Source organism: Rhinoderma darwinii, chromosome 1 (assembly GCF_050947455.1).
Source record: "Rhinoderma darwinii isolate aRhiDar2 chromosome 1, aRhiDar2.hap1, whole genome shotgun sequence".
Classification (NCBI taxonomy): domain Eukaryota; kingdom Metazoa; phylum Chordata; class Amphibia; order Anura; family Rhinodermatidae; genus Rhinoderma; species Rhinoderma darwinii.
In genome coordinates, this window is record NC_134687.1 from 661,646,251 (window position 1) to 661,665,407 (window position 19,157).

The 19,157-nt window shown below is 40.7% G+C and overlaps 1 protein-coding gene and 1 long non-coding RNA gene across 2 annotated transcripts in view; one reads left to right on the top strand and one right to left on the bottom strand.

The window, feature by feature from the left end:
• The window catches only part of LOC142664520 (uncharacterized), a 34,417-nt gene extending 17,000 nt beyond the window's left edge, over nt 1-17,417 (top strand). The window contains exon 3 of the long non-coding RNA XR_012851302.1: nt 11,294-17,417. This is a non-coding gene — a long non-coding RNA (uncharacterized LOC142664520). The remainder of the gene's footprint in view (nt 1-11,293) is intronic.
• Nucleotides 8,055-19,157, bottom strand: part of LOC142664515 (uncharacterized) — a 39,959-nt gene continuing 28,856 nt past the window's right edge. Inside the window, exon 4 of the mRNA XM_075843642.1 lies at nt 8,055-11,890. Coding sequence (XP_075699757.1) covers nt 10,245-11,890 — 1,646 coding nt within the window. The 3' untranslated portion in view covers nt 8,055-10,244. The remainder of the gene's footprint in view (nt 11,891-19,157) is intronic.

Genomic DNA, 19,157 nt, shown 5'->3' on the forward strand with positions numbered 1-19,157 from the left:
TTTCCTAAAACTGCAGAATCTGGGCAATAAATATTGAGTTGCATTTCTTGGGTAAAACATTCTGTGGTACAAAAAAAATGTATTCAAAATGAATTTATGGAAAAAAATAATGAACTTTGTAAATTTCACCTCTACTTTGCCTTAATTCCTGCGCAATGTCTAAAGGGTTAAGAAACTTTCTAAATGCTGTTTTGAATACTTTGAGGGGTGCAGTTTTTAAAATGGGGTGACTTATTGGGGGTTTCTAATATCTAAGGACCTCAAAGCCACTTCACAACTGAACTGGCCCCTGTAAAAATAGCATTTTGAAATTTTCTTGAAAATGTGAGAAATTGCTGCTAAAGTTCTAAGCCTTGTAACGTCCTAGAAAAATAAAATGATGTTCAAAAAACGATGCCAATCTAAAGTAGACATATGGGGGATGTTAGTTAGCAACATTTTTGTGTGGTATAACTGCCTGTCTTACAAGCAGATACATTTAAATTGAGAAAAATGCAAATTTTTGCAATTTTTCGCTAAATTTTGGTGATTTTCACAATTAAATACTGAATGTATCGGGCAAATTTTGCCAGTAACATAAAGTCCAATGTGTCACGAGAAAACAATCTCAGAATCACTTGGATAGGTAAAAGCATTCCAGAGTTATTACCACATAAAGTGAAACATGTCAGATTTGAAAAATGAGGCTCTGTCAGGAAGGTCAAAAGTGGCCAAAGAGGGAAGGGGTTAATAGACAGGCAATATCACCGGACTAAACCTTACTACTACACGACACATTTTGCTTCTATAGAATGCAAATATTAGTAACTCAAGCGCAGGCATATACAATAGAGTAACATTCTTATAGATACATAGGATAATACTATTACTCCGTACATGAACATTCCCTGCTTCACTCTCTACTAACTCCTGCTACCGAGTGTAACACGGAGCATTAGACAGCGGACCTTTCACGGGATTCAGAGACTTTTACCGTCCCTCATAGTACGCAGACAGTTCAGGAGTAAGGCTAGATTCACACAAGGTCATTACGTCCGTAATTGACGGACGTATTTCGGCCGCAAGTTCCGGACCGAACACTGTGCAGGGAGCCGGGCTCCTAGCATCATACTTATGTACGATGCTAAGAGCCCCTGCCTCTCTGCCAGACAGCTGTCCCGTACTGAAAACATGATTACAGTACGGGACAGTTGTCCGGCAGCGAGGCAGGAACTCCTAGCATCGTACATAACTATGATGCTAGGAGCCCGACTCCCTGCACTGTGTTCGGTCCGGGACTTGCAGCCGAAATACGTCCGTCAATTACGGACGTAATGACCTCGTGTGAATCCAGCCTTACCCTTCACTTGCCTCATACATTCACACACCTTCCAAAGGTCCTTCATTCATTCATTCACTATATTGATAGCGAGAGAACCGTCCATACATCCACATCACAAGACAATACAACACAGAAGTATAGTGGAAACGCTTCTAACCCCAACAGAAAAGACACAGAACTTATGTATACAAAACAAGTCATACATATACTTCTATTTTTCTTTGATCAATTGTTAACTCGATAACTCACTCCTGACCATGTGCGCAATAGTAGTCACAAGAGTGCTGTCCAGATTCACGGACAGAAGTGGTTACCCGCCACTTCACACACGAAGTGTGACATCAAATCATTAAATAAAAAGAAATGGAGACAGCACTACCAAATTTTCAAAGTGAAGATCCTTTTATTCCACAGTGCAACGTTTCAGCTCAACACGAGCCTTTCTCAAGCATAATAATGTGACACACAGAACGCATATATATGTAATACAAGGTCATAAAGCCAATTACATACATATAGTAAAATTGTGTAATAGTGATACAGCAAGTATACAAAAAATTTTTATATCAATGGAATCCCCCATAGATGTGCTAATACATAAATAAAAAAATAAGTTAGAAACACTCCATATACATAGTGTAAATAGTGCATTCACTGTAATAAGGCCAATCAATCAGATGGGCTACATGTGTATAATAACATGTGAGAATGTTAGAAAACAGGTGTATAAAATAAAGTTAAAAACATCTTACCCTCGCTGGATCGGCTGATAGCGTTGTGCACTCTCTTACTACGTAGAACTAAACATTGCGTAATCCTAGCACCTGTGTGTATGAGTCATCGCACAATACGTCATTATGCGCATGCGCATTGTCTACCAGAGGCGCTGATCGCCATATTGAAAGAGGGCTATACACCCATAGATGTTTCCCATGGATGACGTCGGATCCTGTCCGTCTCAGCTATGAGTCATTGGACATATCGTAGATTCGTGTCTGCGCAATGCCCATTAAGGATCGTTGGCCCCATTTTGAAAAAGGGCAACATCACTCCATATGTTGCAATCAATGGGAAGAAGGAAGGAGGCTGGCACTGCCAAAACCGCACAGTCGGAATGGAGTATTGAAGTGTGGCTTGCTTTCTATTTGGATAATTGCAGGTAAATTACCACGGAGTTGCTCATCGAAAGAGTAGCACAATCGGCTGAATATAAATGTGTAGAGGAATGATCGAGGCACTCACCGGAACTGGCAAACAATTTCTTTATTACAAAAAGATCTTGGTCAGGATGTGGAATTGCCAATTCCACATCCTGACCAAGATCTTTTTGTAATAAAGAATTTGTTTGCCAGTTCCGGTGAGTGCCTCGATCATTCCTCTACACATTTATCACTCCATATGTTACACATCTATTCTATCCACTATAGAGTCTAATAGGTCAAATATATAGCGATATGAACTACATGTACTATCTCTGTAATATAAATGAAGATAGATATTATGTCTCAGATCAATAATCCTTGTACCTCATCTGTAGCGATGGGGATTTTGGAGCACATATGGGTAAATATAAAACTCATAATATACAAACACAGAGATTTACATATCGTCTTAGAAATATTGTGGACGGAAGACATGAACGGCATATATGGGAAAACTTTTCCAAAAAATACGATGCATATAATCAGGTATAAGAGTAGTGCAAATATATAGCTTCAACCGATCCTTGAGGCAAATCTTGAGAATAATATCTAGGATGAAGGGAAAAATGTATAAAGTAATTTGTAGGACATTGACAATATATATCAGACCTAAACATTGTAAATAGCATATATAAAATGTAATTATAATATAGATATGGTCAAATTATTTCCTATTCTCCCAGTGCAATGAGGATGGGGAGGAACACGGGGGAGATGATGAATACACGAGCAGATGTTCAAATCGGAGTGTCCCACTTGGTTATCTAGAAAAACTTGGAAAGATCTTGAAGTCTATATTAAGACCTCTAGGGGATAAGGTATCTAATTTAAAAATCCATTCCAACTCCAACCTTTTCAATTTGGAGATCCTATCTCCACCTCGTCTATGACGCGGTACATGATCGACAATATATAACTTAAAGTCATTCTCCCCATGGTTATTTTCCACAAAATGTTTAGGTAATGGTAGGTCAATTTTCTTGGTACGAATGGTGGACTTATGGTTGTTTATGCGTTTTCTGCAATCTAGAGAGGTTTCACCTACATACAATAATTTGCAAGGACATTGAATGATGTATATTACATGATCCGATTTACATGTAAGATGATGTTTAATTTTGTAGGTAGAACCTTTAATGGGATGAATGAATACCTCGCTTTTAACCATATTCCTACAATTATTACAACCTAAACACGGGAAGCAACCAAATTTTTTGGGGGCTAATAAAGACTGATAATTCTTAGTCAAAGAGCCCACATCAGCATGTACTAGACGATCTCTCAAATTTTTGGTCCTGCGCTATACGCGGTGGGACTTCAAATTCTGGGATTTTATCAAAAGAACTCCTAAGTATACCCCATTCTTTTTTAATGATGTTGGTAATATCATTGCTCTTATGGGAGTATGTGGACACCAGTGTTAGTCTATGAGAGGGCGATTGTTTACGATTTTGCAGAAGATCATCTCGGAATCCCCTCCACTTTAGATCTTTTATTGTCCAATAATTTTTTAGGGTACCCCCGATTCCTGAATTTCTGAGACATATCACTCAACCTATCGTCGAGAGTTAAAGGATCCTGCACGATCCTCTTCACCCTCAACATCTGGCTATAGGGGAGAGAAGCGATCATAGGGTGGGGATGACAGCTTTCGAACCTCAGTAAATTATTACGGTCCGTAGGTTTACTGTACAAATCCGTGGTGAGTTTATGTTCCTGAATATACACTCTAGTGTCAAGAAAATTTAGAGATGTTGTTGAAGAATCCATAGTGAATTTAATATCGTCATCTATATTATTCAGAAAGCTAAAGAAACACTCCAACTCCACTTGAGTACCTGTCCAGATGACTAAGACGTCGTCTATGTATCTCCACCACCTCAAAACCTTAGTGAAGTGGGGAGAGCCATAGACGGCGCCTTCCTCCAAAGCTGTCATGAACATATTTGCGTATGTGGGAGCCACGTTAGATCCCATGGCCGTACCCCTCCTCTGTGCATAAAAGGAGTCACCAAACAAAAAATAATTTTCTGTAAGGACAATTTCCAAGAGACACATAAGAAGATTAATGCATTCATGGGTATAATTGGACTGTTGTAACGCTTCAGATACAATATTAAGACCTCTCGTGTGGTTAATTGAAGTATAGAGGATGCACACATCAAACGATACAAGTGTGCAGTCCCCCATCAACTCAACCTCATTCAATTTGGTCAAAAAGTCAGTAGTGTCCTGAATATATGATTTAGCATTAATGGCAAAATCACGTAACATTTTATCTAAAAAAATGGCTATCGGTGAAAAAATGGAGCCGCAACCCGATATAATCGGTCTGCCCGGAGGGTCTACCAATGCCTTATGGATTTTTGGAAGACAGTACAGCACAGGGACCACCGGATGCCGCACCGTCATAAAATCCAACAGGTCACTATCAATGATACCCGCATTATGGGCCTCAACCAATATTGTGTCAATGGTATTTTTGATTCTAAATTTAGGATCCCCAGGAAGTGGCTCATAGGCATTAACATCTGACAATTGTCTAGCCAATTCAGCCAAATAGCGTGATGTGGCCATGACCACCAAGGCACCACCCTTGTCTGCGGGCTTGATGGTCAGGGACACATCACGAGAAAGGCCATCAACCGCCACTATCTCATCCCTCGTCAAGTTAGGAGGACCTACGAATCTACCATTGTCGCTCTCTCTCAGGGTACGAATACAATGTTTCACAATATCAATAAATGTATCAATTGCAGGTTCATTAATAAAGGGTTGGTGTGCACTCTTTTTATGTAGCCCAATCTCTTTTAGTGTAATTTCAGTATGGTGTACAGATCTATTGTCAAAATTTTTACCGGCAAACAATACCTTGAATTTTATTTTACGAAAAAAATCAAAAAGGTCCAGTTCTAATTGGAACCAATCCACACTAGAAGTGGGACTAAATGATAATCCCTTATTCAGGGCTGAAATTTCCACATTAGATAAGTCACGTGATGATATATTTACCACAAGATTTTCTATGGATTTTTGCTGAGTTTGTATTCCTTGTTGATAAATTGACGGTCCCTCTTTGCTCTGAAGGCTCATCAGCGATCAGCGCCTCTGGTAGACAATGCGCATGCGCATAATGACGTATTGTGCGATGACTCATACACACAGGTGCTAGGATTACGCAATGTTTAGTTCTACGTAGTAAGAGAGTGCACAACGCTATCAGCCGATCCAGCGAGGGTAAGATGTTTTTAACTTTATTTTATACACCTGTTTTCTAACATTCTCACATGTTATTATACACATGTAGCCCATCTGATTGATTGGCCTTATTACAGTGAATGCACTATTTACACTATGTATATGGAGTGTTTCTAACTTATTTTTTTATTTATGTATTAGCACATCTATGGGGGATTCCATTGATATAAACATTTTTTGTATACTTGCTGTATCACTATTACACAATTTTACTATATGTATGTAATTGGCTTTATGACCTTGTATTACATATATATGCGTTCTGTGTGTCACATTATTATGCTTGAGAAAGGCTCGTGTTGAGCTGAAACATTGCACCGTGGAATAAAAGGATCTTCACTTTGAAAATTTGGTAGTGCTGTCTCCATTTCTTTTTTTGCCTTGACTGAGGGGTCACCTCGGACTGTGACCCAGGAGACGTGCACCCTCTTGAAAAATGTATCCTGTGCTGCTGATCTATACAAATCATTAAATAAAATTGTACCTTCAGAAGACTCAATGACGGAACCAGTGTATACCGGTTGACAGAGCGGAGTCACAGGCAATAAGTGCTCACCGGCTTGGGCCCAAGAATGAATCCACTGTCTCGGTCAGCACCACTCCTTGTTCCCATCTGGACGTCCTGAAGGACCATGCGGGAACACCAAATGTTATGGCAGTATAGACTCTTCTCAATCTCCATATGAAATCACATCATTCACTTTCTTTAGGTTAAGAAGGTTTATTGTGTGTACACAGAGCTCTGAAGTCTTATTCAGAACGGACATCATCATTAATTACAGCAGTTTATATAGCCAATATGACGTATGTGTGACATGTGCACCAGGAAACCGAAATAATTAGCATACAATAGCAAATGTTTACATTACACAATGTGGCCAAGTTAAATTAATTATCAAACAATAGTCTACATAACAAAATGTGGTAAGGCTAATTTATCATATACACAAAGGTTAGTTGAACAGATGAACTTCCTGTAACTTTCTGTCTGTTAGCTGACACAATAGAATCAGTATAGCTTCAGTTCTCCTACTAGACACGTCAGTATTCTCCATATTGATACATTAGTAAAAAGTTTTAAGCGTAGCTAAAAACATATTTAAACTGCTATTATGTCCCTCTATGTGAATACATTACTCCCAGCAATTTTTTTCACTTCAAAGTACCTTTTTTTGTAGCTTTTTTTTCTTGTGAAACCGTCCACATCTATTTTCTCACACTTCCTGATTCTGGTAGTTGCTAGGGGCGTGTCTTACTGTGTGTGATGTTATGATTTGTCTGTATCTTTCATGGGCAGTGAACTCCGAGGTGATCATTACAATACTGTGAGCGTGCACTGAGCTATACACAGCACAACACATTATATATAGAGATGGAAATATCTCTGCACACTCCAGAAGAAAGCAATCAGAGGTTTTCTTTTCACTTTCCCTGGCAAGGGAAGGGAAGATAAAACGGCAGGGTGATTGGGGGGGGGGGCGGTACGGAGCAGTCCTAGTCTTATCTGATGCTAATTAGCAGCTCAGATTACAGTGTCCAGAGACTCTTTGCTGGAGGGAAGGGGGAGAATCATCCAGGCACAGAGACCAGTGCGCACAGTGTCTTCCATGCGCTCTAATGCTAGAGAACTGTGTAGTGTATAGAGGCAGAGAGACCTTCCTGACGTCACGATGGGGGCGTGAACATCTGACGTGAGGATGGGGCCACCACCCACCCGTACTCATAGGCAGCAGACTCTGTACACTGATACATTCAAACGGTGTACAGATTTCTTCTAGCAACGGGAGAAATACAAGAAATAAAATGTGGTAGAAAAGTGTCAGAGTGGCCATTTATAACACAAAAGGGATCCAAATGAATTATTAAAGTATATTACAAAATATATTTATACTACACATGCTGCTAGAAAATACAAAGTTGATCGAACGTTTAGTTACGCTTTAATGTCTTAATTTTTGCCTATGACTGGGAGTTGTAGTCCTCTCCTCCCTGCGGTGTCCTCTGATATATCATAATAAAAGCCTGGGCATGCTGAAAGTTGTAGTCCTCTCCTCTTATACCTCCTCCCTGTTGTGTCCTCTGATATATCATAACAGCCTGGACATGCTGGGACTTTTAGTCCTCTCCTCTTCTACCTCCTCCCTGTAATGTCCTCTGATATATCATAACAGCCTGGACATGCTGGGACTTTTAGTCCTCTCCTCTTCTACCTCCTCCCTGTAATGTCCCCTGATATCACATAATGCTATAATAAAGAATATCCACCCAATACGGAAAATAAAATACTACATTCTTTATTAAGACACAAAACAGTTGTAAATACCATTTAAATAGCAGCCATAAAACCAAAATGTACCTAAAATAAAACAAAAAGAGGACAGTGCATAATCGTAAGGCAGGACATATATGGCGGTAACATAGGTCAAGATCACTCAATATAATGACTCTTCAAACACAAAACGGAGCCTTTAAGACAAAATGGATTCCAAATATCCAAGATGAAGTCCACACAGAATGTACTTATTTAACCCCTTTAATGACCAGCCTATTTTAGACCTTAATGACCAAGCTATTTTTTACGTTTTTCCATCGTCGCATTCCAAGAGCAATAATTTTTTTTTTTTGCGTGGACATAGCAGTATAAGGTCTTGTTTTTTGCTGGACAAATTTTATTTTTTAATAGCACCATTTTGAGGTACATATTATTTCTTGATTAACTTTTCTTGGGGGGGGGGGGAGGGAATAGAAATAAAATCAGACATTTCACCACTCTTTTTCGCGTCCTAAATCTATGCCGTTTTACCGTGTGGTATAAATAACACAATAACTTTATTCAGCGGGTTGTTACGATTGCAACGATATCAAATTTGTATAGTTTTTTTGTATGTTTTACTATTTTTATACAGCAAAAACGCTTTTCTTCCATATTTAAAGAGCTATAACATTTTTTATTGTTCCGCTGATGCAGATGTATGAGGTCTTTTTTTTTTTTGCGGAAAGACTTGTAGTTTTTATTGGTAACATTTTGGAGTAGATGCGACTTTTTATCAAATTTTTTTAATATCAGGATTCACAGAAAACAGCAATTTTTCCGTAATTTTTTATTAATTTTTTACGGTGTTCACCGTGCGGGTTAAGTAATGTAATAGCTTTATGGACGGGGTCGTTATGGACGCGGTGATATCAAATGTGTGTAACTTTTTTAATAGTAAAGCAGTTTGTAAGGGGAAAAAGCGGGTTTTTCATTTTTTTTTTTAATTGACTTTATTAAACTTTTTTTTACTAGTCCCACTAGGGGACTTTAATATGCGATCCTCCGATCGCTATTGTAATACACTTCAATACTTTTGTATTGCAGTGTATTACTGCCTGGCCGTTTAAAACGGTCAGGCATCTGCTAGGACATGCCTCCGGCATGACCTAGCAGGCATTCGCTACAGGCAGACCTGGGGGCCTTTATTAGGCCCCCGGCTGCCATCGGAGACACAGGACCTCGGCGATCTTATCGCCAGGTGTCAGTGGGATGAGAGGGAGCTCCCTCCTTCTCTCCAAAAATTACTCTCAAGATGGGCGAACGGGCGAGATCGATACTTATATTGATCTCACCTGTTAAAATAGGGACGCCCCCAGCCCTCAGCTACGCCTGGCAGGTGAGAGCAGGGAGATTTGACAGCTCCCTGCTCTGTTTAATTTATTCTGATGCAGCGCCGTAAAAAGGCTTATGCATGAGAATAAAGCCCTTTAGTGGCCGCCGTGAAAAAGGCGTATTGGCGGTCACTAACGGGTTAAACATCAGTTAATCACTTTCACGTACACTTAATTATAAGAACGCAGTAACAGATGATTTTGGTTTCCTTAGACTTAATTCTTCTTTTTCTTTTCTAGTGAAATAATGAGAAGCAGATCAGCTAGGGCAATCCTACCCCTGACGAATAGGTCCGTTCAGTCCCTGAAATGCGTTGGAGCTTTATTGTCCATGCTGATACCCCAGGCTACTATCTCTTACATTACAGTTTAGTTTTTGAGCACTAACTACACCAGTCAGGGTGCCACTATAGTACAGGCAATCCTCCATTACTTTAATAAAATGTAGACACAATAAAGAACCAGGATGTGGTGCCAACTCCTGAGCATGAGAATAGCCCAACCAATCCTCAACAACCATCTGCCCAAGTGGCGAGTTTTCTGGTATCTTAGCGGAGTATCTTCCCTATCTCTAAATTTTAGACGTACTAGCTTGCTTACCTACTGCATGAAATACTTAGTGAGTAAAGTTGTGTGGACTGTAGGACTTTGATAAGGTGAATTATCCCTTTATCCTGGTCCATGGTGTATCACTGTCCCCTGGATGAGCAATCCCTAGAATCTTATTTCTCACATTCCAAACAAGAATATGGCTTCATGTAAATTCTCTAAGTTTAAAAAACGTATTTCCTTGTAAAATATATTCCACATATAGAGCATCAAAACAGCTTCTCCCCTGTGTGACTTCTCTGATGATCCTTAAGTTTGCATTTAGTAATAAAACATTTCCCACATTCTGAACATGAATATGGCTTCTCTCCTGTGTGAATTCTCAAATGTGTAACAAGACTTGCTTTATCTGTAAAACATTTCCCACATTCTGAACATGAATACGGCTTCTCTCCTGTGTGACTTCTCTCATGTATAACAAGACGTGATTTATCTGTAAAACATTTCCCACATTCTGAACATGAATATGGCTTCTCTCCTGTGTGACTTCTCTCATGTCTAACAAGATGTGATCTATATGTAAAACATTTCCCACATTCTGAACATGAATACGGCTTCTCTCCTGTGTGACTTCTCTCATGTATAACAAGACGTGATTTATCTGTAAAACATTTCCCACATTCTGAACATGAATACGGCTTCTCTCCTGTGTGACTTCTCTCATGTACAACAAGACGTGATTTATATTCAAAATATTTCCCACATTCTGGACATGAATATGGCTTCTCTCCTGTGTGACTTCTCTCATGTACAACAAGACATGATTTATATGTAAAATATTTCCCACATTCTGGACATGAATATGGCTTCTCCCCTGTGTGAATTCGCATATGCATAGCAAGACCTGATCTTTGTGTAAAACATTTCCCACATTCTGAACATGAATATGGCTTCTCTCCTGTGTGAATTCTCTCATGTACAACAAGTCTTACTTTATCTGTAAAACATTTCCCACATTCTGGACACGAATACAGCTTCTCTCCTGTGTGAATTCTCTCATGTACAGCAAGATTTGATTTACGTGTAAAACATTTCCCACATTCTGAACATGAATATAGCTTCTCTCCTGTGTGCCTACTCTCATGTACAGCAAGATGTGATTTTTGTGTAAAACCTCTCCCACATTCTGAACATGAATACGGCTTCTCTCCTGTGTGACTTCTCTCATGTATAGCAAGATGTGATTTAGCTTTAAAGGATTTCCTACATTCTGAACATGAATACGGTTTCTCTCCTGTGTGACTTCTCTCATGTACAGCAAGATGTGATTTCGATTTAAAGGATTTCCTACATTCTGAACATGAATACGGTTTCTTCCCGGTGTGACTTCTCTGATGTACAGCAAGATGTGATTTATGTGTAAAACATTCCCCACATTCTGAACATGAATACGGCCTCTCCCCTGTGTGACTTCTCTCATGTACAGTAAGATCAAATTTTCGTGTAAAACATTTCTCACATTCTGAACATGAATACGGCTTCTCTCCTGTGTGAATTCTCCAATGTCTAACAAGACCTGATTTATACTTAAAACATGTGCCACATTCTGAACATGAATACGGCTTCTCCCCTGTGAGAATTCTCTGTGTTAAAAGACCTGAGATTTTTGTGGATTGTTGACCACATTGAAACCTTTTACCGCCTTTCTGAGCTGTACTTGTGGTAGCAATCTGTGATTGGTCAGGAGAAGGTTCCTCATGATTAGGGGAAATATATGATAGATCTGTACTGTGAAGTCCTGGATTTACATTAAGGGTAATGAGGTTTTCTCCTGAAGACTGCTGCATATCTTTATCTTCTACTTTATGATTTATGGATAGCATGAAGTTTCCCTCAGTCTTCTTACTGGAGTTTTCTGTTAGGATTAGGATGAATATAATTAGCTTTTTTTAACCCACAAAGCAGACAAAATTTATAACATTCATTTCAGACAAACACAAATGCAGTTTTGACGGAGTTTTTTTATTTTTATTTCTTAAATTAAAGCCAGAAGTGGATCAAGCAGGAAGGAGAAGTATACGTAATTGGTTTTGATTCTACTCCTGGCTTTGGCTTAAAGAAAAAACTGATTACAAAATAAAATATATAGATGGACTTCCGATGGCGGGACATCCAGGATGGCCGCGTTTCAACTTGGCTCCTGCTCCACGCTGCAGCTCCTAGTCTCTGGACCAAGCATCATAGGCTTTTGAGACCTGAGACACGACTACACCCCGGAGACAGCCTTACTCTGCTGCGGGAGCTCATTATCTATTGCCGAATTCGGCCCAACAGGTGAGTGTGAGATCGCTCTTAGAGGCGGCGGTGCCATTACCCGCCAGGCCGCGGGATCTAGGGCCTAATTCCCTGACACGCTACAAGAGAGGTGACACAAACGACCACCGGAGAAAGGGCGGAAAGAGATGAGGGTCCCTTCCAGCACGGCTCCCTTCAGTGTAGTGGGATGATTTGCAGTGCTTGACCGCTGACGACTTCTCACACATTCCCGCAAGACCGACCGGGACACCTCACTGGTATCGGACACTACATCACCGCCTGGATACAGAGAAGTTCTCTGCACTGCTACCCTACTTGCCTCACTGCATGACAACATATCAATGTGGTTTGCTTATCTATGTGACTTGAGGAGAATAACGTTCCTTAAAAACTACTGTTCCCTGCGTGTGAACTGGAAACTTTTAGATATGAAATACAACTTACTGCAGAAACTGCACAGTGTCTGACGCCATGTAGTGGCTGATTTGTAGATTTCTCTACATCCCTGTAACTTTGAATCTCTTGACGCTGAAGTGCACTATACTCTTATGTGCGGACTGACATCCATTGACGGTTTATACTGAGAATACTTTTATATGCACAGGATACTCTACTATCTCTGGTAATCACTACCGACTGGATCATCGCATTCACTTTTACGACACAGATATTGGGAAAACTGCCCTCCTCTGTTACATCTTCTAACTAGATGACCGCAACTAGAGGGCGCCTATTCTTCAAATGAGGCAATAGAAATATGTACATGGGGACTGTGCTCTTTATGTAACCTATTTTGCATTTATAACTCTGCCTCTCCCTTGCATTTGAAACGGTCCGCTGGGACCTTGCTATGGACAGAAATCTTACTACAAAATCGTCTGGCAGACAGCTGCGAGCTGACTAAAGATCAGGGACAGAAAAATGCATATACAAAAGCTGCAGGCCAAATACAAGGCCACTTCCAAAACATCCAATACTAAAAGTAAAGTTTCACCTGATGAGGTATCCAATACGGCTGATCTTTTTTCAGGAGATGACATCACTCCTCCAAACCGCTCTCCTAGTTCTAGTCCTCTGGGACTTTTTAATAGGGATGATCTTCAAGCAGTCTTGGTGGCTGACAAAGTATCACAACTATTGATCCCATTGTTTGACAAACGTCTCGAAGTGCTCCATACCTCAATAAATTTTGCGCTATCTCAAATTACTAACAATGCGCATAGAATAGTGGAATTGGAAACTCGGGTGCAAGGGATGGAACAAACTATTGCCCACCTTGAAACCACTCTACAACACAGCCAAACATTGGAGGTGGCACTCCGAGACCAGGTGGAAGACATGGAAAACCAACATCGTCGAAACAATCTGCGCTTTGTTGGCATCCCAGAGGGTGTAGGAGGGGAACATCTTTTCGACTGACTAAGGAACTGCCAGCGGCTCTGAAATTGGAGACACTGAGTGACCCTCTAACAATTGAAAGAGCGTTTGGAATTGGCCCTCTGGATGCCAACAGGGGAAACGGAAATAGCAGACCACGTTAGGTTATTGCAAAAATATCTAAATTTATGGGTAAAAGAGAATTCTGAGGGCATATAGACAGCAAAGGGAGTTGCGGATTCAGGGTAACCGAATCTTAAGTTTCCAAGATTTTTCAGCCGCAGTATCGCAAAAGAGGAAGACTTTTGTACCCATCTGTAAAGTGCTAGCAGAGAACACGAAATTTCAACTACTATACCCGGCCAAGCGGAGAATAAAAGATGGAACAAGATCACTAACCTTTGACAATCCTTTGGATGCCAGGCGACACCTTCACATGGAAGATGGCTGAGAATATCAAATCATAATTAGGGGAGAGACAGTCCCCACTTTAGCACATTCCTTTAAAAACTTGTTGAATTGCAGATGTACTATGTACTAAACTATATATGAGATTGGATCATATTAAATGCTAGAGCTCAGTACAAATCGTACGGTGCCAACCAGTAAGTGTAAACTATTATAATGCGAAAAGGGGAAAGGGACAAAGGGAACTGGGAAAGGGGCAAGGAGAAAGGGAAATTGAGGGGAAACCACTGGTAAACTGGCACTCGGCTCAGCGATGTATAAAAATATCAAAAATGTATTATCAGTAAGTTAAGAAACAGAGGGTAGCGATAAGTGCGACCCTGTATCAATTTAAACAATCAAACACAAAATACATACAATAGACAAACAAAAATAGACACCACAGGCCCGGCCGGGTCACTAGTACACATGAATTATCAATAATAATCAAGGATTATAACATCAAGATCAAGTGTTGCAGTATGGTAAGCTAGTAATAGACCCGTTCAGTAATGGGCAGTGTGCAGATCATGCGTTTAATAGACCCGTTTAGTAATGGGCAATGTGCAGATCATGCGTTTAGCGATTGTAATTAATGTGTGGAACATATTCAATGTGTCAGGTGTGGATACAAAAATGGGTGTAACGTCTTGATGCACTACATGAGTGTATTCACATATATAACCTATGGATCCCACTGTAAGGATACAATGAAAGGGATGTAAACAATATGTGTAACCTATAGAACTCGCTGTAGGAAATTACAATGAAAAATTGCAATAAATTGCATCAACATAGCATGCAGATTTTAGCCAACAAGATTTGTTCAACAGCCCATGTCAAATAATATACTTATCGCCAATAGTTATGGCTTCTGAAGTGGAGGTTGAGATGTTGTCATTAAATTCCATATGTGCTGTGGATCTGTCAGATTGCAAGCTTTGGTGCTTTTCCAGAGATCATGTTGTGGCCGGCATCCAGGCCAGAAATACGCAGGAGCCCAAAAGGCAATAGTGGTTTTTGAAAAGAAACAGTTATTGTTCAAATGAAGAGAGTTCCTTGATGAACCATATATCATATGGGTTAATAGGCAAGTAAACTAGGACGAAACGTATGTATATTAACCACGTCTCTGTGGTCGTCAAGCTCTTGAGTCATCAGGCTCTCATCGGCATGAAGGTTATACGTTTAAAACGTGTATGCAGCAAGCGGTTCCACAGGTGAGTCCACAGATCAATCCACACAATGCTCGGCATTTGACGTCACAGAAAGAGGTGCGTACGCTGACGCGTTACGTCACCACTTGACTTTCCCAGAGCTCTGAGGAAGTTACGTGGTGACGAAACGTGTCACCACATGAGCAGTGTGTGGATTGATCTGTGGACTTTAAGGAACAACTGGGTTCCTGCGATCCTTGGAGGATCACAAACTTAAACTCACGGAAATACAGATGCCATTCTGCGGTACACAACAAATTTTCATATTGATTATTTTTTTATATCCACTACACTCTTTACACACCATCTCGTATCCCGAATTAACCCAATACCAATTTCGGATCATGCACCTATACATATGTCTTTTCGGATAGCTATACCTTAACAGAGAACTATGTTCTGAAGGTTCGCATCGTACCTGGTAAATTCAGAGGACTTTAAATACTATTTAAAGATACAATGGACTAACTACCTGGATGATAATATGGAACACCTAGAAGATGCACCTTTGCTCTGGGCAACGGCAAAAGTCGTAATCCGAGGTCACATAATTGGCTACATAGCACATAGGAAAAAATACAACGGGAACAATTCAACAAACTACATACATCTTTGCGGTCAGCCCAATCAATATATGCTCAGGACCCGACCCCTCAAGCTCAACAAATATAACAGCTAAACATCTTCTAGAAACTTTTGGACAAGTGAACCCACAATGGCAGGTCAAACACACACAGAATAGATTCTATAGATGGGGAAATAAGGCAGGATCTTTACTAGCCACTATGGCAAAGTGAATTAAACCATACAAACCCATCCAGACACTGCGTAATCCTCAAACAGAGAGCTTAACCTGTAAACCGGACAAAATAGGGAAAATCTTCCAGGACTACTTTCAAGATTTATATCGAGCTGCCCCAGCGGACCCTTTAAAAATTTGATCTTTCCTTCACACTTTACAGGTGCCCACCCAGAGGAACAGCAAAATATGTTCGATTCTGTTATACAAAAGGAGGAAGTTTGTGATGTAATTAAAGCATCTGTAAATGGTAAAACACCAGGGTCGGATGGATTCTCGGCTGAATTTTATAAAATGCTGTCTCCAGAAATAATTCCAACTTTAACTAACCTATATAATTCCGCTTATACACAGACAGTTCTGTCAGACTACTTTACGGACTCCAGAATTATTCTCTTGCCAAAACTAAACAAAGATCCGATTGACCCACAGTCTTATAGACCCATATCACTGCCGAACAGCGATTATAAATTCTTATCTAAAATTCTAGCCAAAAGATTACAGCTCATTGTACCACAAATACTTAGTCCAACACAGACAAGCTTCAGTTAGGGAAGCCAGTGCATAAAGAATATTCATGCGGCAGTAGCGGCCACAGTGATAGCTCAAAATCAACATAGCCAGGTAACTATGCTCATGAGTCTAGACTCGGAGAAAGCGTTTGATAAGGTGGAATGGCCTTTCTTGACTGAGGCCCTAACACAGCGCAAATTCGGTGCTACTTTTATGAACTACATAGCGCTCCTACAAACTGACACTAGGACTACAAATCACGGTTAACGGACATAACACACCTCATGTAGATATGTTTAGAGGGGCATGACTAGGATGCCCACTTTCTCCCCTACTTTTTAATTTGTCGATAGATCCTTTATTACATCATTTACAGATCTCCCCAGCATTTCAGGGCATAAAAAAAAGACGAGGTAGAACTCAAATTAGCAGCGTTTGCGGATGACATACTCCTGATCTCCAATCCCAAACAAGCCATACCTCATATATTGAGGATCCTGTCCACCATTTGAAGCCTTTCGGGCTACACTCTCAACATTGATAAAACTGAGGCACTTTTGCTTAGGGGACTGTCACGACCTTTATGGTCATCTGCATATCCGTTTAGGTGGCAAGCTTTCTCGCTGAAATCTCCGTCCATACATACAAACTTTGGAGGGGACTCTGAAGATATGGGGATCTCTGGCCCTTTCATAACTGGAAAGAGCATACTTCTTAAAAATGACCGAATTACCCAGACTTTTATATCTATTTCATACGTTCCCAATTTATCCCACGCCAGGGGGACAAAAAAAAGTCTACATTTCTTATACCGTAATTTTATTGGGGGGGGGGGGCAAGGATAGCGTACAAACTGTTACAACAACCTAAACTCAACAGAGGGATAGCTTTCACTAATATCAGAATATATAATCTGGCATCCTTACTTCGGGTGATAAGGGATTGGATAAATAACAAATCACATTTTTCAGACTCCAAGTTAGAACAAGACCTCCTCCCATATTGTGCACTACCCACCATGCTTCATTTACAGCATCAAATGCTGCCGGAAGGAGTGAAAGATAATCCTCTCTTGCTTTCTACATGGAAAGGGTGGAACAAAATCAGATGCATATTGGAAGTTTCCCCTTTGATCTCACCTTATCTAACCTTAGTCAAGAATCCCAACTTCCAGGATGATGGGTCTCATGCAATATTTCGACACTGGTAAAGGGCGGGTATCAAAAACATATATTTCTTACTTCATGTTGCCGAAAAGAGGATGTATACAAGAATAGAGCTTCTGCGGAAATATCCAGATATCTTATTCCCACAATTCATGTATTTTCAGGCGAAAAATTATATTAACACTTTATTACATAAACTAACCGATAGAGATTGGAACCCCACTATTCATGCGAAATTCAATAAACTCACAACTGTTAAGGGGGCGATATCACGAAACTATCAAGCTCTACACATACTAATAAATTATGCAGAGGCGGCAGTTTCTCTTTCCAAGTGGGTACTGGATTATTCAACTCTTACTTATGGAAATGTTCTGTTGGCAAAAGAACAAGCTCATAAATATTTACCGTCTGCTAGGTATTTGGAAATGAGAATGAAGATATGTCACAGAGCGTATCTCACTCCCACAATGGGTTATTTGATGGGCATATACAATAGTCCTGTTTTAAATGTAGTGGGACTGATGCAAATCTGTACCACTGCTTGTGGCCATGCCCTGTAATGAAATCATTTGGGGATAGACTAAAAACTTTTACTTTAACACACCGGACTAACTTCGTTCCTAATGATGCCTTGTGGCCTATTTTTGGATGCTTGGACAAAGGAAGTTATAACTATACACTGGGAGCAGGTAAATTATTGCACATGATAGCTGTAATGGCAGGAAGGAGGTGATGGAAGTGAGCCCTAATCTACCCACCGCTCTGTCCCTACCTACTTGCAACGACCCGCCCTAGGCGACGGGGTACAACTGGGCGGCGGTCCCTACGCTGTCTAAGTGCACGGGAGAACAAACAGGGAACACGCAAGGGAAGGGGCAGTAGCCACGGAACGCTGCGAGGAAACGCAGCGGTGAATGAGAATGCAGGACCAGGATGAAGAGTATACCAAAGTGGGCGCGGAGAAGGAAGCAAGCCAGGGACAAAGCAAAGCAGGGTAAGCGGAACTGCAGCAAGGCAGAAGCACGGCAGGAGCAGGCTGGAGCAAGCAGCAGTGAGGCCAGGAATCCAGAAGAATTACAAGCACTGAGGAAGAGAACAGGGCAGGTAATAAAGGACAGGGGGCGGAGGTAACTCCGACTGACCAGGCCACGATAGGCTCTCCCACCCCTGAGCCTGCCACCCTGGTTGGTGGGAGATGGTGTCAGTCGAACAGGTCTGGCCTCAGGTGTGGATTGATTAATCCCAGGAGTATACCTAGACGTAGTAGCTGGCAGATCCCTAACAGTACTCCCCCTTTTATGAGGGGCCACCGGACCCTTACTAAGAGGACCCGGTTTAGTAGGG